The sequence below is a fragment of the Adiantum capillus-veneris genome, chromosome 6 (assembly GCF_014529385.1).
Source record: "Adiantum capillus-veneris isolate H3 chromosome 6, ASM1452938v2, whole genome shotgun sequence".
NCBI classification, from domain to species: domain Eukaryota; kingdom Viridiplantae; phylum Streptophyta; class Polypodiopsida; order Polypodiales; family Pteridaceae; genus Adiantum; species Adiantum capillus-veneris.
In genome coordinates, this window is record NC_140936.1 from 74,319,793 (window position 1) to 74,341,603 (window position 21,811).

The 21,811-nt window shown below is 44.9% G+C and overlaps 1 protein-coding gene across 3 annotated transcripts in view; it reads left to right on the plus strand.

The window, feature by feature from the left end:
• The first annotated feature begins 551 nt into the window (after positions 1-551).
• LOC147455702 (uncharacterized) overlaps positions 552-21,811 on the plus strand; it is an 84,334-nt gene continuing 63,074 nt past the window's right edge. The window contains exon 1 of one of the 3 annotated variants that reach the window (XR_015188497.1): positions 552-921. Coding sequence is in view for 2 of the 3 variants with exons in the window: in XM_086515316.1 (XP_086371442.1) it covers positions 847-921 (75 nt within the window). In the remaining variant the exon portion in view is untranslated. The remainder of the gene's footprint in view (positions 922-21,811) is intronic. The other 2 variants (XM_086515316.1, XM_086515315.1) reach the window with 2 other exon arrangements.

Sequence of the window (21,811 nt, forward strand, 5' to 3'; positions counted from 1 at the left end):
AGCCAAGAGGGTACTAATGATGCTTCTTGGGATGCCGAAGCCTGCTCTGATACTAATTGTTAGATATATTGTTGCAGGAATGCACATGAAGATGGAGAAGATGAAGGAGAAGCTCAAGAGCACACAACATAAGATATAGTAGTACTAAGAGTGTTAATACAAATACAAGGCTTACCCTAGAATGACGGTCGTATATACAAATAGACGAAAATATATCCTAACGAGGGGAAAAAGTGCCCAAAAATCCTAAGTGTGTTCACACACATCACTACCTTAATATGGTAACATTATTTTGCTACGCACAATTCAATGAAATTTTGCGTGCTCAATGCTACTGGCACTTCATAATTAGAGAGCCATATGTAGCCCCTTTAAATGAAGATTTCTTGGTGTAGGGGGTGGTTGAAGCACCCCCATTGAAAAACATGCTTGTTTGGCTCTATTACTAATAGTCGAGCGTTGATGCTGTGTTTTCAAGGGCCCTCTACGTGGGGCTTTTAAGGGCCTACGAGGAAGGCTTTTGAGTCCTACTAAATAGCTCATGTTACACTTCACAACTTTGATGTCATTGATGTCGATCCACATGCCACATATGTTGCACAACAGGTAGTTTGCTTGATCATAGGTAGTTTGCTTGATCATAAGCCATAAATGTCTGCACTAGAGGACTTTATGCCCTTGATGTCGATCCACATGCCACATATGTTGCACCATAGGGACAACCTATCCCAATTCGAATTTTGTAACGTCAGTTTCATAAAAGCAAACGCAGTGTCGGCTTGTGTGAGCTGGGGCGCACAGGCCTTCGAGTGAGCAAGTTGGCATTCGGGGCCTCCCCGCTAGGCAATGTTTTCGGCGAAGTCAAGGAGGAGGACGCCATCGCTTCTGTTCATGAGACATCGACTTCTTCGACACTTCCCCGTAAGAGTCCCTCTAGAGTGTGCAAGTGTCAAACACACGCGCGCGCGCGCGCACACACACACACACACACACACAGAGAGAGAGAGAGAGAGAGAGAGAGAGAGAGAGAGAGAGAGAGCAATTTTAAGGTGTAAGGTATTTAGATGAAGGTAGTTACACTTGTTCACTCCGAATAGATCTATCAAAAAGGAGCGGTGGTCATTTGTCCAGGAGAAATAGAGGGATGTCCAAGACCTTTATTTTCATATGTTCATATTAAGAGTGGTTTGAGGATGCATATCAAAGCACAGTTAAGCTTAGGTATTTTGTACACATGATTGAAGGTGGCAGAAATTGTCTCTCTTGCTTATTGGTTAACTTGGTCTCATATTAAGGAAATTCTTGTGGGATTTTTTTAAATGGAAAATCTGTTGACCTTCATGAAGCACATAAGTGACATTGCCCCACCATAACGCCTGAAGTAGAAGGAGATGGTTCTTAACATTTTGATAACCTTTAAGGATGTTCTCGTAGACAGAAAACGGGCTGCACAAGGCATGGGAAAAAAAATACCCTATACCTTGGGGGCCGGTACATATTTTTCCTAGTTTTTTGCCCATTTCTCTTGATTGTGGGATCTAATTGGAGGTCAAGCATTTTGTCCCTATATAGTGAGTGCCCACCCCTTGTATCATCAGTTTCACATCACAGTGTGTAGAGCTAGCGCTTTGGGGTCTCTCTCTCTCTCTTGTGTGTCTTATCTGCTAGCATTTTTTCTCTAGCTTTTTCTCTCTCCTGTAGCGCTTTTGTTGGATCACCCTCTATGTGCCTTTGTATTTGCAGGTTCACTCCTTGGTCCTCTCTTGCCCTTGCAGCATCCTTGCAAGGACAGGGATGCTCTCAAGATTTCACGTGTGGAGGTTATTGCAATGTTGCCACTATTTTCAACCATATGCTTTGTATTTTAAGAGGTTTAAGCTGACCCAGAGTTGGCTCACTATATCAGTGCAGCCCTAGTCCACTCTTTGGTCATCTTGTATCATTCTCCCTTTGGAGTTATTGAGTTTCCGGCTTCAACTCTCTCTCTCTCTCTCTCTCTCTCCAGCTTATTGAGGATGGTTTTGTGACGAGGCCCAGATACTGTGACACCCACTTATCTCATGGGATACGATGTGCTATTGGACAAATACACACATCTTCACACCGGCTTCGGATCGAGACTGGTAGATACAACCAAGTACCAGTAGAAGCTAGGACATGTCCCCTATGTCACATGGAGTTTGAGACAGAGTTGCACTATGCATGCCACTGCTCAGTTTACTATGAGATACGAGGCCGCTTTCACTGCCTATTCAGAGAGGGCTTTGGACCACTCTCTAGAGTCATGGGATATGAGGACCAGAGATGTATGGGGGTGTTTTTGCTCGAGCTGCGCAAACACAGAGAGAGCCTGATGAGAGGAGAGACTAGCCAGTCTCAGAGACAGATCACAGACTTCTCTAGAGTGGACAATGGGCAGCTAGAGGTGCAGCTACACCCAAGAGCTCACATTCTCCTCACACCAGAGGCACGTTGATCGATCGAGCGACCGAGCTAGGGAGATGTAACAAACTTGGACACTCCAAGTCAAGATTCTACCGCGACACATTAGAGATTCACTTCAAAACAGTTCACAGTTCACAATTGATTTGACATGGCCGGCTTTTTTGTCCGTACGCACTGCCACGTAAGCAGCCTTTCGAAAAATGCGCCGCATTTTTTGAAATCTGTCGCACATTGCCACGTCAGCCCTGCAACGTAATTTTCGGGACTGTTTTTGCTCTGTGTGTCGATCTGTTACCCACTTGATGGTGTGTCTAGGGCGATTACGCCTGGAAAACAAACATAGGACATAAACTGTCTTCGTAGACACTTGTCACGTATGTGTACGTGGACAAGCTACTTCATGACTAGGGTTGGGTTCAGTTCAGTCAGTCTAGCTTAGGAAGCGTTCTGGCACTTTTGTGAGTCTGTTCGCAGACCGTGCATGTCTAGACACTTAGAGTAGATGCATACCCTTTGGTTGTACACAACATGACCATCAGATTTCAGTCAGAACCCATCAGGAGTATTTTTACAGTGCATAGACCTATTTTTCCTATTTTAGCCATTTTTCACTTAGTATTATTAAGTGACTTTTGTTGGGAAACTAGGTAGGGCAATTTGACAAGTAAGTATATAAAAAAACTTAGTGCTAGCACTTTCTGGCAGAAGGCAGCAGGGACCAAGTGTCCAACAGAGCACCTTCTCAGCAAGACCCCCCGGTAGTTAACCTAGCGTTTTCAGCCATCAGAATCAGCTTGGCGTTTCCCTCAAGTGCAGATGAGAACAACGTTTTGCCACTTGCAGAACAACGTTTTGCCACTTGTAGATCAGCCTGGCGTTGTAGTTTTCGTAGCGTTTTCTACAACAGACACAGATTCAACCCTAGCGTTTTTGGGCCAGCATTTCAGCCTAGCGTTTTGCAGATTTTCGGCGTCATAACCATTTTTTGCATCAGCGTTTTGCATTTCCAGCAGATAGACTCCGTATCGCAGCCCCCAAACCTTGCAGATCTCCCCTTTCCGCAGCAGATCCTCGCCGCATGGTTAGATCCGTGAGTGTTTGCAGATTCAGCCCGCTTTCCGCAGATTTCAGCATTTGCGTTTTCAGCGTGTCGTCGTTGCATTGTTGTCATCGCCGTCGTCACCGACATAGAGTCAAAATTTAGCAGATACAAGATTTGCAGATTTCAGTCCCCCTTAGCGTTTTTAGATTTCAGCCCGTCTCGTCGTCGTCCTCATCGTCGGCAAGTCCATAGCATTATAGAGATTTGCACAATCAATAGTAGACCGCTCTCGCCATAGAGAGTGGGGCCTTCGGAGGAGGGTTTGATAACATTTTGGTGTCGTATTCTTCTTTCTCTATTTCTCAGTCTCAACACCTTCACTCACAGTGTTTTCCACTTTGTTTGTGACCACTTGCACTCTCTCACTAAATGAACGGAAGGCTCTCCCTTTCATAAGTAAAAGGAACCCTTGAGCATAGTTCGGAGCACTCATCTTGAGCAAAGTTCAACGTTCACTTCCGCTGCACCTTACATTGGTCTCAGAGCTTTGACAGAGTTCTATATCACTCAAGGAAAGAACCACATAATTTTTTTTGCTAGTTGCGGTCGCACGTAACCCAAGACCTCTTGGGCGTGTCGATTCCTAATCGTGTTTTTGAAGAGTGACAGGAAACCCAAGAAAGAAGGCCTTGTCCAACCTCCCCTTGTTTCTCTTTTCATTCATTGCGAGCGGACCGTGCACTTAGTTGTCGGCCAATCGACGTGAGGTGGAAAAAAGCAACCTTGGTGTGAGCACAAGGCCGCCAAGGGGTGCGCTCGCAGTGTTAGGTGCAGCGGAATGAATGTTGTATTTTCTCAAGATTAGTGATCTTTATTGCTCAAGGTTCCTTTTGGTTCTTATGGAAAGAGAGAGCTTTCCGTCTGGTGGAGAGTGCTATGATCACGAACAAAGTGAGTGGATTGTGCGTGCAAGTGATTGAGACTGAGAGAAGGAGAGAGAAGAGATACGACACCGAGAGGTTTGTAAACCCTCCTCCGAAGACCCCACTCTCGTCGGCGAGAGTGGTCTACTTGATTGCACAAATTGCGTACAATGTAAATGCAATGGACTGATGCACTAGGACTATGCCGATGACGATGAAGACGGCGGCGATTGAGACTGAATCTGGGATCTTCTAATCGCTGAATTTTGGGAGTGTTTCGGTGGCTGAAAATGACTGTTTTGGCTGCGTTTTCTTGGTTGAAAAATGAGGTTTCTTAGGGCTGAAAACTGATGGTCTTTACGGGCTGAATCTGCTACACTTTAGGTGAATAATGCCGGTCTTAATTTGCTGCAGAAATCCAAAAACGCCAGGGCTGAAATTGGTCCTTCTGTCGCCGGGGTTCCGCAAATGCAAAAACGCTAGGCTGATTTGTTGTGTCGTGATGACGCTGGGGCTGATCTGCTGTGCACAAATCGCCAAGGCTGATCTGATGCAAAAACTCTAGGTCTTCAGTGGAGAAAACGCCAGAGTAGTCGCGGGGGTTGGTCTTGCTGAGAAGTTGCCTGTTGAGCAAGGTGCTCCTGCTGCCTCTTCTGCCAGAAAGTGATAACCTGGGTTTGCTTATATATTAACTTAACAAAATTGCCCTACCTACTTTTGTTGGAAAGTCACTTAAAAATAATAAGTGAAAATCCTAATAAATAGGAAAATAGGCTAAATGCACTGGAAAATTTCCCTAACTGATGCTAATGGATTCTGATGGGAATTTCGATGATCATGCTGTGTGCAACCGAAGGATACGCATCTATGCTAAGTGACTGGGCATGCACGGTCTACGAATAGACTCACAAAAGTGCCAGATCACTGCTAATCTAAACTGACTGGACTGACTGAACCCTGCTGTGGTGTAGCTTGTCCACGGACACATAGGGTTGGGATGTGTCACGTGACATCCCCTCCTTTTCAAAGTGAGGTATTGGTACCGAACTGTATGGCGTTGAGGGAGATCACCAACAGCATCCGGAATCCTGGAAGGGACTCTTCGCCGGCCCACTCTGATGTGTGGGTCGTGCGGTACTTGAACTTCATAAAGGTCTGCAACGCTTGCTTCTTTGGGCCGCGCCGAAAGCGACAAAGTCTTTTGTTGCTCCTTCGATGCTTCAACTTTGTCTAGAGACCTGCTTCTTTTGTCTTCAAGAATCTCCATGGCTGAAAATTCCTGAAACAATCTCCAACACAAAACCATGAACATACCCATTCCATGTAAAGTGAAGGAAAAAAATCTTGTCTTCTCTAAAGACTGTGTATGCAAAGTAGATGAACATAGAGACGGAGTGACAACCCGTTCATCAAACACATGCAAATAATGAGATCGAATCTTTTCCGTTTGATCAAAATCAATCAACTGTGGCAAATCACAATGGAAATGCCCATGCTTGGTGCTCATACTGTCATGTGCTCTTTCGTAAACTGTGTCATGCCAAGGAAGAGACATGGATTGTGACTTCTTGACATACAAACTTTTCAACTTTTCATTAACAATCCGCATACATTCGTGCTCATCCATGAGAGAAACGTGCTCAACATACAATATGCCATGCCTTGGAAAAGGGATCACATAATGATGCTGACTAAAATACAGGAAACCTTCACGAATGAAACACTAGAACAATGCGTGCGTATCAATCATGCGAACACATAATACTTCCTATGAGGGTTCATGAGACCTAGGCACAAGAGCCAAGATCTATGCTTCCTGAAGGGGTTCTTCTTGAGTGGGTTCTTTCTGAGGGGGTTCTGTTGACCTAGGCTCGAGAGCCAAGATCGATCCTTCGTGATCGATCGAATCTTCTTGTGGGGGATCTGTGGACCTTGACTCGAAAGCCAAGATCGATTCTTCGTGATTGATCGAATCTACAACGAGGTTAGCTTCGCTAGAAAAAGCATCCACTAACACATCATCCTTGTGAACAATCACATCTTCTTCATGCAACTCATCATGCTTAGGAGAAATCACATCTTGATCATGCAAATCATCATGCTTGTCATTGTCATCCAAATCATTATGCAAATCATTGGCATCCAAATCATCATGCTTATCATTGTGCTTCAAATCATTATGCAAATCCTGTGTATCATGCTCTGGAGAAGAAGAGACTGAGAGAGTCTCCTTTTCCCGATTTTGGTGCATCTGTGCCTGAGTTGGAGAAAAGAGTCGCAAGCGCTCTTCCCTTCTTGCTTTGATCTTGCGATCAAATTCTGCTTGTCTTGCTTTGTTCGCTGCTTGTCTTTCTGCTTCGGCTTCTGCGTCTCTGCGTTCCATTTCTTTGAATTCACAATCAAATTTGGCTTGTCGTTCTCTGGCTTCCAAGCGTGCTTGCTCGTACTCACGCGCTATGGCTGCCATGCTTTCTTCGACCGCCAAGCGCACTTGCTCGTGCTCACGTTCTATGGCTGCCATTCTCTCTTCGTGCCACGCTTCGTGTTGTCTTTTGTGTCGTATCATGTCCATCATCATCATCGAATCAGGAGAAGGAGACTCTCTCAGTCTTTCCTTCTCCAAAGCACGAAACACATGATTTGCATGATCAAGATTTGATTATTCACAAGCATGATGATTTGCATGATCAAGATGTGATTATTCACGAGCATGATGATTTGCATGATAAAGATGTGATTGTTCACAAGGATGATGGTTTAGTTGATCCTTTTTCTAGTAAAGCTAATCTCATTGCAGATTCGGTCAATCACGAAGAACAGATCTTGGCTCTTGAGTCGAGGTCCAAAGAACCCCCACAAGAAGTATTATGTGTGCGCATGATTAGTCAACACGCATTATTCGAGTGTTTCATTCGTGATGGTGTGTATTTTAGTCACCGTCCTTATGTTATTCCTTTTCATAGGCATGCCATATTGTACGATGAACACGATTCACTTATGAATGAGCACGGATGTATGCGTAATCCACATGAAAAGATGAAATGTTTGCACCCAAGGAATTCACATTCCATGTCTCTTCCTTGGCATGACACAATATCCGAAAGAGCACAAGAAGGATTAAGCATCAAGCATCGGCATTTTCATTGTGATTTGCCACAGTTGATAGATTTAGATCAAAAAGATAAGTTTCGATTTTATTGTTTGCATGTGTTTGATGAACGGTTTGACACTCCGTCACTTTGTTCATATGCATTGCATGCATAGTTTTTTCGAAAGAATAGTCTTTTTCCAGTCACTTTACATAGAATGGGTATGCTCATGTTTTTGTGTTGAAAGTGGTTTCAGGAATTTTCATCTTGGAGATTCTTGAAGGAGGTAGACGCATGACTATAGACGAAGTGGAAGCATTGAAGGAGCCACAAATGACTTTGTGTCGCTTTCGGCGCGGCACAAAGAAGCAAGCGTTGCAGATCTTTATGAAGTTCAAGTATTGCACGACCCACGCATCAGAGTGGGCCGGTGAAGAGTCCTTTCCACGCTTCCGGATGCTGTTGGCGATCTCCCTCGACGCCATACAGTTCAGTACCAGTACCTCACTTTGAAAAGGAGGGGATGTCACGTGCACAATTAACCCTATCACTACAAGTTTTAGACATATTCTCACGTCCAAAAATCGAGCGAGAATATGGCTTTTGTCAGTCTGCAATAGAAATGTAGGTTTTCACATGTGCGAATAAAGGTTTTCTCATTGCTTTTTCAATGTGGTAATATTTCGCAGGCATAAAAAAGAGCAGTAGCGCCGGGAGTAGCGCCCGACGCTACTGCTTAAAAAGGAGCAGTGGCGCCGGCGCTACTGGTGAAAATCCAGTTTTAGCGGGTAGGAAACTTTATGACATCCTCAGCTGTTTTACACATTAAGGTGTGAAAGAGGGTAGAAAAAAGCCTTTTTTGTCGAAGTAACAAAAGGTCTAAAAGTTGTAGTGTATGTGTACGTGGACAAGATAATTCATGACTAGGGTTCAATGTCAGTCTAGCTTAGAAAGTGTTCTGGCACTTTTGTGAGTCTATTCGCACATCGTGTATGTCCAAACACTTAGAGTAGATGCATATCCTCTGGTTGCACACAACATGACCATCAGATTTCAATCAGAACCCATCAGGAGCAATTTTACAGTGCATAGACCTATTTTAGCCATTTTTCACTTATTATTATTAAGTGACCTTTGTTGGGAAATTGGGTAGGGCAATTTGACAAGCAAGTATATAAGAAAACTTAGCGCTAGCACTTTCTGGCAGAAGAGGCAGTAGGGACCAAGTGTCCAACAGAGCACTTTCTCAGCAAGACCCCTCGGAAGTCAACCTAGCGTTTTCAACCATCATAATCAGCCTGGTGTTTCTCTCAAGTGCAGATCAGCCCCAACGTTTTGCCACTTGCAGATCAGCCCGGCGTTGCAGTTTTCATAGCGTTTTCTGCAACAGACACAAATTCAGCCCTAGCATTTTTGGACCAACATTTCAGCCTAGCGTTTTGCAGATTTCTGGCGTCATAACCATTTTCTGCACGAGCGTTTTGCATTTCCAACAGATAGACTCCGTATCGCAGTCCCCAAACCTTGAAGATCTCCCCTTCCCGCAGCAGATCCTTGCCGCATGGTTAGATCCGCCAGTGTTTGCAGATTCAGCCCGCTATTTGCAGATTTCAGCATCTGCGTTTTCAGCGCGTCGTCGTTGCATCGTCGTCATTGTTGTCATCGATATAGAGTCAGAATTCAGCAGATACAAGATTTGCAAATTTCAGCCCTTAACGTTTTCAGATTTTAGCCCGTCTCGTCGTCGTCCTCATCGTGTCGACATCGTTGGCAAGTCCATAGCATTGTAGAGATTTATGCAATCAATAGTAGACCGCTCTCGCCATAGAGAGTGGGGCCTTCGGAGGAGGGTTTGACAACATTCTGGTGTCGTATTCTTCTTTCTCTATTTCTTAGTCTCAACACCTTCACTCACAGTGTTTTCTACTTTGTTTATGACCATTTGCACTCTCTCACTAAAGGAACGGGAGTCTCTCCCTCCATAAGTAAAAGGAACCCTTGAGCACAGTTTGGAGCACTCATCTTGAGCAAAGTTCAACGTTCACTTCTGCTGCACCTTACAACACTGATTGTTAGTACTGACGCACTAGGAATACACATCTAGCCACATGTACCAAATGACAGTCACATCACCGAATAGCACATACAAATCGCATTCAAAATTCATTTGGATCTCCGACCATGATTAATTGGCAACATATTTAGCAATCGCATCTAGATCCAGTCAGGACCTCATAGATGCCCGATTAACTAATCCTTATTGCAACCATGTCTATCGAGATCTTTTAGATTGAAATGCTGCAATCATTTTGTCTATCAGTTCTTGCACTTAGACAAGTCAAGAACAAATCAGTATCATATTATCGAGAATTCCAGTTCGTAAAGTCATACACCAGAATACTGTCAGCCCACAGTATCCCTGAAACTCAAAAGAGACATCAGTGACTTTAGTATCAAAAATCGGGGTAATCTGCTGACAAAGGAGTGAAGCGACTCCCCTCTTGTGCATACCCACTGCACCAAATTCCGCCCAAGCTGATTTCGGGGTTCAATTTGGAATAGCTATGCTAAACCAAAAGCTTTAAGGTAAAGGTTCATAATTTGAGGAGTATCTGCCAGGTCCTCCTCCTCCATCCACTTCGCATTCAACTGAATTTAACTAGAACATGCTTATGATTTTACCTTTTACCTTTCTATCTTTATGTGCCAAAATTTGTTTTGGAACGATAAATCTCCTCGTTTTCCTCCACTTTGGGTTGCTCATTTGGCTCCCCATCATTTGGCACATCACCTTTAAAAGGCTTCAGAAGACTTACATGAAAAGCATTGTGAATCCTCCAAGTATCGGGCAACTTCAGTCTAAAGGAGACATCATTTATCTTTTCGGAAATTTAGAAATGTCCTTAGCATCTCATGCTAAGCTTTGGAAAAAGCTGCTCCTTTCCCTTTTTCTCTCTCAGGCGTGCCTTTTCAAAACGTAAGAGCACCCAATCGTTCTCCTTTAATTTCAAATCGCGACGATGTCGATCTGCTGCCATAACATACTGGTTCTCTAATTTATCAGCTGGAATCTGCCCAGATGCCATTTGGTGGAAGCTTTACCTTCAGGCTTACACCCCATCAAAACTGAATAGTCTGGATTCGAACTTTTGGCAGATCGTAAAGAAGAGTTCACTGATCGCTGGTCTAAGCCATCCCAACACATGACCACATTGCTCCATTGCAGTCTCCTCATTTAATAAAAAACACATCCAACCCCCCCAATGCACTAATGGTCAACCTGTTCGTGACCAGCTCCTCCCAAAAACACCTCTCGCGCTTCCCCTTCCTCCGCCTTGCTGATGTCGACGTCTGCATCCCCAACTGCTGCTGTCGATGACTGCATCCCAAGTGCTGTCCAGCACTTGATTAACATATAAAACTCTGCATGCCCTGTTATTTGTGTTTTCTTCGGATAGGGAATCACCCACGTGCGCGCCAGTGGGAGCAGAAGGAACGTAGGCACTGAAAGAGAGAGAGAGAGAGAGAGAGAGAGAGAGAGAGAGAGAGAGAGAGAGAGAGAGAGAGAGAGAGAGAGAGAGAGAGAGAGAGAGAGCTCCACGTGTGAAGTACAGGCGAAAGAGAGTTGTGTAGAATCTCGCCAGATTCACGTTAATTCACCCTTTTTCAAGATCGTGACCACATACTAGTGCCTTTTTGTGTCTTTCTTGAGATTTCTGCAAAGCCTCCCTGACCTTGGCAAAAGCCGTGTCCAAGTCCCGTGTGTACTCATCGCCTTCAAGAATCTTATCTTTCGTGCTTAGGAAGGGTGAAACCTTCGTAGCACCTTTAATAATCTCAAATGGCGCCTTCCTCGTCGAAGAGTGAATTGTCTTACTGTAGGTAAATTCCACCAAAGGCAAATACTTTTCCCATTGAGTCTTCTGATCCGAGATGTAAGACTTCAATAAATCCAGTACGACTGAATTTGCAATTCTGATTGCCCATTTGTCTGCGGGTGGAAAGATGACAAGAACGGCAACCGTGTGCCAATGTTCTCCCAAATAGCCTTCCAAAACAAACTCGTGAATCCGGGATCTCTGTTAGAGACAATTGTCTCAGGCATGCCATGTAATCTGAAGATCTGGGCCACAAACAGTCTCGCTAAGTGATCCGGCTTGATTGTTTTCTTCACTAGAATGAAATGAGCTTGCTTGCTAAATGTGTCAATAACAATCCAGATACCATCTTGCCCAGTGTGTGTTCTCGGGAGATAAAAAATGAAATCCATTGCAATACTTTCTTAGGGGCGGGTGTGTATGGGTAAAGGCTGTAACAATTCCTGTGCTTTATGCCTGTCAAACTTGATCTTCTGGCATACCAAGCAACTGCGTACAAAATCGTCCACGTCCTTGAGTCTCGGCCAAAAGAAGTATCTCTCCACACCTTTCAAGGTGGTAGCAATGCCGCGATGACCCGTAAATGGTGGACAGTGGCATTCGGTTAAAACCTTTTCCCTCAACGGTTGTGTAATGCACAACATCGTTTCTTCATCAAGTAGCCATCCAGAATGGAATATCTCGCTACTACCTCCCCATTCCGTATCCGAGTGAAAATACTCTGCAAAATCTGTATTTGTGGCATACTATTCTCGAAGCCAGAACCGACAGCTTCCGGGACAAAGCATCTGCCACCAAATTCTTCTGTCCCTGCACATGGACAATCTGGAAGTGAAACTGTGATAAGATGTTTGCCCACCGCATCTGCTTTTCTGACAGCCGCTTATGTGACAAGAAGAAGTGTAAACTTTGGTGATTTGTGAGGACCGTTAATGTCATAGGACAAGCACCACGTGCCGATAGAAAAGAACAGAATGAACATACTTTTAGCACTTCAATAACAACTGAACTGAAAGAGAGAGACGACACGCGACACGGAGCGACGGAATTCCACCCCAGAGAGTATTGGCCCTAAACCTTGGCGCCCCTTTCGGTATTTCTTTATTTTGCATCAACATAGTACAAGCCGGTACTCCAGACTCTGCACCTTCTCCAGGAAGCATGCTAGAGAATGAGCCCTAATCTCATGCTAGAGAATTCTATATAATTGCCACGCCAGCAGTCAGCGTAAAACGCGGAAATCCGTACAGTGTGCCACGCCATCATGTCAACACAATTTTTGAAAATCTGTCACATCATCAGTTCATGCGCAAGCCTTTGTGTGTAGGTCTTGCTTTGTTTTAATCCTTTATGTCACTTGGGGCCCCATCGGACGGGGTCCCCATAAGTTGGTCGGACTTCTTCTTCTGTTACTTGTTCTTCTTAGGGTTTAGGCCCCTTGGCCGGCATCTGCAAGCTGGCTCCATTCTTCACGGCTTTGACACGTTAGCAATTTGTGACATCTCCCCTTCTTGAAAGAGAGTAATTGTCCGCGATTACAACATATTTGCAAAACAACTCAAGTTAGCTTAAAATTTCCGAGGGTCATTCCGAGGGACAATCAGTTTGCTCTTTTTGTTAAGGAGTTAGCTTCTCCTTTCGGCTCTTTTGATCAAGGAGTTGGCTTCTTCTTTCGTCCAGATTGGAACTCTTGATATTTTGGCGTAGTAAAATTAGCCATCACACCCAGACCGCACTGATCTTCCACGGGTGTCTTGATGCACTAAAATTACATACCCAAGCAATCTCATCCAATTAGGAATATTTAGTGGTTGGCACATCACAATGCAACACAAATGCTCACATATGCATGTTACAAGACATAGAAACATAAAAGCCGCCGATGAACACTCCTCCCGCATAACCTAATAGGGTCCGGGCCGGGAGATATTTAACAACTTCCTCATCACTTCTCTCGCATAACCTAAAAAGGTCCGGGCCGGGAGATATAGAGGCCTTTTACAACCAAACTTCCCCGAGATTGCAGCCTGCGTCGTTTGGAGGTGCTGAGAGTAACCACTGCTCAGACTTCTTAATACTCCTCCGCATAACCATCCAGGTCCGGGCCGGGAGTCACAACAACAATACTCCCCCCATAAATAACCACAAGGGTCCGGGCCATGAGTAAAAACAACACTTTTCAATCATTCAACACTCCCCCCACAAATAACCACAAGGGTCCGGGCCATGGGTATGAACAACCATTCTCAAACATCATTTCTTACTACTCCACTCGGGAGTAAAATAACCAATCATTGAAAGCAGTATTACAACAAGAGTCAAACAAGTCAAATTGGCACCAAGACATGTTCAAAACAGATACCATCCATTTCAAACAAATTCCAAATAGGATCACCAAACAAGTTCTCAAACAGATTTCAAACTTAAAAAACAATCTCGACATAAGTCGAGCTCGAAAAGTCGATTGACTTTCCATCCTGAAATCTGCACCAAAAAATTAGGGTTAGGTTCATTCTATAGGTTCGTAGCTGAGCACAACATGGTCCATCAGCTCTTGCATAAACAGTGTTTCTTTGGCGGCGATGGTAGTCCCAAGATAGCAATCGCACTGGACCTCCAAGGTCATCTGCTCGTGAGAGACATCTACTGGGAGATGTCGAGAAATTTCAAGTTATAATCTGCTAGGGTTTCCATGGCAAGCATTTCAGGATACCCCACTCTGCTTGAAGTTGCACTCCGAAGGAAGATGTCAGAAACCATATAACTTCGGGCAAAAATTTTCTTGAAAGCTTGTCAAGTCCTTGGAGTGTGCGGCTTGGCAGCTGTAGACATCAACATTTGCAGGGCATTGCTTTTGAGAAAAACAATGACTTGAAACAAATTTTGGATCCTTCTCTTGCAAGTGATCTTAATGGCTTATGCCTTGTAAGACATGAGCGGTGAAGATGGGCGCGCCCGATGTGCGATGTAGTAAGGGTAGGAGTGACTAGTAAGTCCGGGGTCAGAGCACAAAGCCAAAATTTCCAATGAACTTTGGAAGTGAGATCTTGCTCTGTTTGCTCTTTGTTAGGACTGGTATGCTTTCAGAAAAGCACACGCCTGATGCTCTGATACCACTGTGACAGGACATACAACACGTGCCGATAGAAAAGAACAGACTAAACAAACTTTTAGCACTTCAATAACAACTGAACTGAAAGAGAGAGACGACACGCGACATGGAGCGACGGAATTCCACCCCAAAAGGTATTGGCCCCAAACCTTGGCGCCCCTTTCGGTATTTCTTTATATTGCATCAACACAGTACAAGCCGGTACTCCAGACTTTGCACCTTCTCCAGGAAGCATGCCAGAGAATGAGCCCTAACCTCATATTTAAAGGCCCTTGGCCTATCAAAAGCAGTTTACATGAAAAGCCTTCAAACTCAAAAGCTTCTGGTCCAAAAGCAATGCCAAAAAGCTGCCAGCGTAAATCACGGAATTCTACAACTGCCATGTCGGCAATCAGCATAAAACGCAGAAATCCGTATAGCCTGCCACGTCATCATGTCAGTGCAAATTTCAAAAATCTGCCACGTCATCAGTTCATGCGCAAGCCTTTGTGTGTAGGTCCTGCTTTGTTTTAATCCTTTATGTCACTTGGGGTCCCATCGGACGGGGTCTCCATAAGTTGGTAGGACTTCTTCTTCTGTAACTTGTTCTTCTTAGAGTTTAGGCTCCTCGGCCGGCATCTGCAAGTTGGCTCCATTCTTCAAGGCTTTGACACGTCAGGAGTTTGTGATAGTAAAATCGGCTCCAAGTAGATAATGTCGCCACTGAGCAAGAGAATGGATAACGCCAAAAGCTCTTTCTCATATATTTGTGCTGTCAATTCCGGCCTTGAGAAGAATCGGCTCTCATAGGCAATGACATGGCCTTCTTGCATTAAGATCGCACCTAGACTACGATCACAAGCATCACAATATACTTTGAATGACTTCTGCAAATCCGGCAAAGTCAATTGGTCCTGTAGTCAATTTCTCCTTCGATGTCTGAAAGGCAGTTACCTATGTGGGTCCCCACGAGAAAGGGACTCCTTTATGTGTCAAGATATGCAAAGGGGAAGCAACCTCTGCATGTTTTCAAGTGAACCGCCGGTAGTAAGAACATAAGCCCAAGAAGCTTCTGTCACGAGGACGTGGTAGCTGTTAACTATGTCACGAGGACATGGCAATTGCTAACCTTAGTTGTTGGTTTGTTTCCAATGATTTTTGTTTTATTTTTGAGACCCTCTTTTTGAAGTTGCAAATGGTCGGACATTGTATGGTCAATGTGAACGGTAGTTTCACCCGCAGACGGGACGTTGGTCGGCACTGGAATTCATATAGTAAGAGGATGTCTAGGCTCAGTGCAAGATCATGTAGGTCCCCCCATCGCACTTAGCAAGTTGGTGGATACTAGGAAGTGAACTCAATAAAGGCATAGAGTCAAGGTGGGGTCACCAACAGAAAGTATCCGATAGTTGGGTCACATTGCACTTTTGGATGCGGTCCCAATGAGGATAGATGGTTAGATGACCAAAGGTAGCCCAACGAAAGCATCTCCTAAAATTTAGGGAACTGCTATTTTGGGCTGTGAAATGTGTTTGCGTCGCTACCTTCGGAATGACAAGGGGAACATTTTACAACTCTGCCGCGAAGTCAACTGGGCAATCGGTCGGGAGTTTTTTTAGGCGGCAACCCCGAAACGAAAAAATGCGTGTAATCGTGCCAAGTGGCGTATTTTAGTGTACTTTCCTACTGCAATGAAGAGGTAGCGCTGAATTTATAGCTGGGAGGCTCATTTTGGAGTTGTCTGTCACATGTTAAGAGCTATGGAGTGCTTTCTTTCCCTCTCATGTACACTGTGGTGGTAGGAGTGATGCCCTACACACTATACATTGCTCTCTCTCCCCTACGTGCAGTTATGTGATGCCCCACAAGAGGGCTCTTCATTTGACGGAGGTACAGCTGTGTGGGTTCATGCTTTTGTGTTGAGGCAAGAGTCTCCTTGAGCAGGAACAGGGGTAGCTAAGTGTTACTCCAAAGAAGGCACTGGTGACGGTCATAACCTCACTGTACAGGTGCGTTTTCAGCGTTGTGTATGCGCTGCTGTTTTTCAGCTATACAGACACCAGAACCCTTGGGAGTCGTCCCCCACTGGTAGAGGACAGCTAGGGGACTGTTTGGGGCTGAAAACAGGGCAAAAACCAATAAATACACCGTGCTGAATTTACTGTGTTTGAATTTTGGGTGAAAGCCAACGCCTACCGCCCGACGGGCCAGTTTCAAGGTTCCATTCGATGCTGAAGTAATGCTGAGATGGTTGAAGTAATACTGAACTTGCAGGTCTATTCGATGCTGAAAAACGCTGGCATGGCAGCAGTCCTAGCGTTAGTAGTTGCTGAGAAAAACGCTGAACTTGCAGGGACAAAAACACCAGCCTAGAAGGTGTGATGGCGATATCTGCAAGAGAAGGAAAACGCCAGGGGATGGGTCCTGATGGCGATGCTGGGCTGTAGGGGAGAACGCCAAGGGAATGGAGATGGATGGCGATGCTAACTGCTGAGGGTGCTGAGAGGGGGGTACTGGCGATATCTGCAAGAGAAGGAAAACGCCAGGGGATGGGTCCTGATGGCGATGCTGGGCTGGAGGGGAAAACGCCAAGGGAATGAAGATGGATGGCGATGCTAACTGCTGAGGGTGCTGAGGGGGGGTAGTGCTGAGAAGTTGCCTGTTGAGCGGGAAGCTCCTGCTGCCTCTTCTGCTAATTACTGCTAACTTGGGTTTGCTTATATATTAACTTAGCGAAATTGCCCTACCTACTTTTGTTGGAAAGTCACTTAAAAATAATAAGTGAAAATAACCAAAAATAGGAAAATAGGCTAAATGCACTGGAAAATTCCCCTGATTGAATCTCATGGATTTTGAAGGGAATACTGATGATCATGCTGTGTGCAACCGGAGGATATGCATCTATTGCTAAGTGACTGGGCATGCACGGTCTACGAATAGACTCACAAAAGTGCCAGATCACTGCTAATCTAAACTGACTTGATTGACTGAACCCTGCTGTGGTATAGCTTGTCCACGGACACATAGGGTTGGGATGTGTCACGTGGCAAGTGAGCCTCAGTTGTTTTGGGTAAAGACACGAAGTACAGGAACGCAGATCACACTATGGCCGACAAAGGGAAGGGCATTATGGAAGAGGGTTCCTCTTCGAAGGACAAGCAGGAAAATCCTATGGTCTTCGAGATTGGCGAGAGCTCATGGCCACGTCAGTTTGTACCTCCTGTTGATGTGAATGTCCCTTTAGTAGTACAGGGCTTTATGACTGGGCAACTTGAGGATGATGCGTTCAGGACTCAGTTAGTTGCCGTGGTGAATGTCTTTTCGTAGCTGGTGCAGAATCCAAGGTTTATGGAGTTCTTGCAAGTGCCACCAGTGCAACAGCAAAATAGGCAACCTACACCGCGTACAGAGCTTGTTGAAGCTCAAGCCCAAGTACTTCATGCGACTCAGCAGGATAGGGAACACTCGCATGTTGCGGATTCAAGGGCTCCAAAACAGGTTACTCCAGTGCTTGAACAGGTGGCTAGAACGCCTACTCCACAGGTTATGCCAGTTCAGCGTGCCACCTCTCAGAGCCCGCATGCTGTCTTGAATGGACAGGGAACTGGATACCAGGCTATGCACCCAATTTCTCCACCACCCACGGTACATCCTGGGTATTTTGGGGGTGGATCAGTGTTCCAAAGTATGGTTGGTTATGCACCTGGAAGTCAACCGTACATGCCGGGAACAGTGTTTGGGGGTATGCAAGACATGATGCCAAACCCCATGCATGGTAGTATCGGCATGCAGCAAGGTTTTCAGTGCAACCAGGGTTAGTTTGGGGTGCCACAGGGTCATTTTGGCATGGCTGGTTTTTCTAGACAGCAACCAGATATTGCACCTCTGACGCAAAATGCTAATGGCCAAGATGTGCCGATCATGCCTACTACAGTGCCCATGTTGCAGACTATTCCTTGTGACAATTTGGGGGCATTGGTGAAGCCGAAAGCTTACAAAGAAGGTGGTGCAACTGTAAAGTTCAGTACTTTCAGTGGCTTTGAGGATAAAACAAAGGCGCTCACTTTCCTCGAGCAGTTTGATACAGCTTATGCAGGAGGGAATTTTACAGAGGTCTCTAAGGTCAGGAAAGTTGCCACTTTCTTAAAGGACAATGCGCTTACATGGTGGACGACATTGTTTATGCAAGGACAGGCGTGGCACCCGCCACTTGGGTCTACTTCAAGCAAATGTTTGCATTTGCTTGGCTGTCAAATGGATTTGAAGCCGATGTCATGACAAATTGGCACCAGCTTACTTCGGCTACATGCAAGAGCTTGCTGGAGTACAATCGGAGGTTTTGTAAAGCGTTACTCTCAGTGACCTCCTACAGATTTGTGCCATTGACAGAACAGATAGAGAAGTACTGTTGTGGGTTGCCTAAAGGGATTCGTGATTACTGTACCAAGAATAGAGTGGCTACCCTCACTCAGCTTATGGAAGTTGCTAACACTAGTCTTGCCTTGTTGAAAGGAGAGGACAGTGGGTTTCCGAGCAACGAGAAAGGAGGGCAGCGAAAGAAAAGTTCAACGAAGAAGCCCTTTGTGAAAACGGCTCCTGAAGCGTCATAGGGGTTAGAAAAGGCGACCAAAGATAAGGATTCAACCGGGACTTCTTGAGCGCAGGCAAAGAAACAGAAAAGGAAGCCTTTTGTGCGCAAGTTGCTCGAGGAAAAGAAGGTCCTAATGGCTGAAAATAAATGCTTTATATGCGAGCAGCCTGTTCACTTTGCTACTAATTGTCCACAAAGGAAAAGACCAGCTGACTCAGATGATAAAGAAGACCAGAAAGGCAAGAAGCCTAAACCCACGGCAGGTTTGGTGCCAGATATGGTGGGTGATAGGCCCAGTACATATGCCAGTGAGTTATGCAAGGCATGGGGTAAAGTTAGGGATCAGACGGCACTCATCTTCTTTGATCCAGGTGCCAAAGCCAACTTTATCTCACTAGAGTTAGCTATGAAGCTGGGCATCAGAGCTGAAGAGATGGGGTACACAGCACAGGCAGGATTGGCATCTCCTGGCCGCTCAGAGTATGTCACTCCCATTATTGGAAAGCTGCGTCTGCATATCCAGTCATATGTGGACATAGAAAAATTTTACATCATGCCATTGGAAGGGTGTGATGTGCTACTTGGAATTCCGTGGATGTTCAGAGTACATGGCGTGCTGGATGTCTTCGGCAAGACGATCACCCTTCAACATAGGGGCAAAACTCATGTTTTGGATGTAAAGCTCAAAGGGGAGTCTGTCCCTATTGTATGTGCTTCTGCTATCACTTCTGTAATAAAGAATCATCTTTCTGTGTACTTGATTTTTCCACCTGATGTCTTAGATAATGATCAATCAAATTTATCTATGCTAGATAAAGAAAGGTCATCATTTTTGCAAAAGTTTAGTGATTGTTTCTGTGATTCATTACCGTCGCAATTGCCGCCAGAGAGACCTGAGGACCATCGGATAGGTTTGGTGCCAGGGTGTTGCCCACCAAATAGTCCTCCCTACAGGGTTAATGCGGCGCAACAGAAAGAGATTATGGGCCAAGTTGAGGAGTTATTAGAGAAGGGGCTGATTCAGCCTAGTTCTTCACCCTTTTGCTCCCCAGTGCTCCTAGTGCAGAAGAGGGATGGCTCATGGCGCATGTGTATCGATTACCGTGCGTTGAACAAGAATACAATCAAGAATAGGTTTCCTATTTCTCGAATTGATGATATTCTCGACCATTTAGAGGGTGCTGCAATTTTGAGCAGGATAGATTTTAAGAGTGGGTACCATCAGATTCGTATAAGGCCAAAGGATGTGCACAAGACTGCGTTTAGAATGACATTTGGTCTCTATGAGTTTCTAGTGATGCTGTTTGGGCTAATAAATGCTCCTGCCACGTTTAACAGAATGATGGACCGGATTTTCCGCTCACATCAACAGTTTGTTGGGACCCTTTGATGACATGATAGTCTATTCGAACAATGAAGAGGAGCATAGGCGTCACTTGACCATTGTGTTCGAAGAGCTGCGCAATCACAGGTTACTTGTCAATCCTAAGAAAAGTGAATTCTTCCTGGAAGAGATCCACTTTCTTGGCCACATAGTCTCAAAGGATGGTGTCAGAATGGATCCGTAAAGGTCGAAGCTATTAAGACATGGCCAGACTTGAAGATTGTGCACAATGTCAGAAGCTTCTTGGGATTGTGTTCCTACTATAGAAGGTTTATGAGGAATTTTGCAAAGATAGCATTACCTCTTCACGCATTGCAAAAGAAAGAGGTCACTTTCAAATGGACCCAAAAAGAGATTTCAGCTTTTAGTCTCTTAAAGGAAAAGTTGACTTCAGATCCAGTAATTGTTTTGCCAGATCTCAGGAAGTCATTTGTAGTCTAGTGTGACGCTTGTGGCAGTAGCATCGGAGCAGTGCTAATGCAAGATGGATGGGTAGTAGCTTATGAAAGCCGAATTTTGCAAGGTCCAGGGAAGACTATGCAAGTCTATGAGAAAGAGCTCTTGGCCGTGATTCATGCGCTTTCTAGCTGGAAGCACTACCTCTTAGGTGCTGATTTTGTTGTCTAAACAAACCATCAGACCTTGCAATACTTCTTGACACAGTCAAAGTTATCTGAAAAGCATACGTGATGGGCAAACATTCTTTCCATGTTCCACTTCCAGATTATGCATGTGGAAGGTGAGAAGAATGTTGTGGCTGATGCGTTATCAAGAAAGCCACAGATTTCAGCTGTGTCAATTCCTTATCATCATGAGTTAGATGGCATGAAGGAACAATATGCTACTGATGAAGATTTTGCAAGGATCTTTGAACAGTTGCAAGAGGGGCAACATCATGAGCACTACCTCCTCAGAGATGGTTTTATGATGATGCATGGCAGACTTTGTGTCACTAGGCCATTGCGATATAAGGTCATGGAAGAGAGTCATGTCCCACCGTATGTAGGGCATCGTGGTATTGATGCGACAGTTAAAGCGGTAGAGACATTCTTCTATTGGCCTATCTTGAGGAGAGATGTGGATGCCTTTGTGCGAGCATGCCTGATTCGCCAAAAGGTCAAGTTTGACAGGCAAAAGGCACCAGGGTTGTTATAACCACTGCCAATTCCGGATAAGCCATGGGAAAGCATTGCTATGGACTTTATCTTTGATCTTCCAAGAAACGCCAACAGGGAATGATTGGTATATGGACCATTATCTACAGGTTCAGCAAGCAGGCTCGTTTTATCCTTCTCAGGAAGAAGAGAAAATCTCATCAGATGGCACGCTTGTTTAGATACAATGTGTTTAAGTACCATGGTATACAAC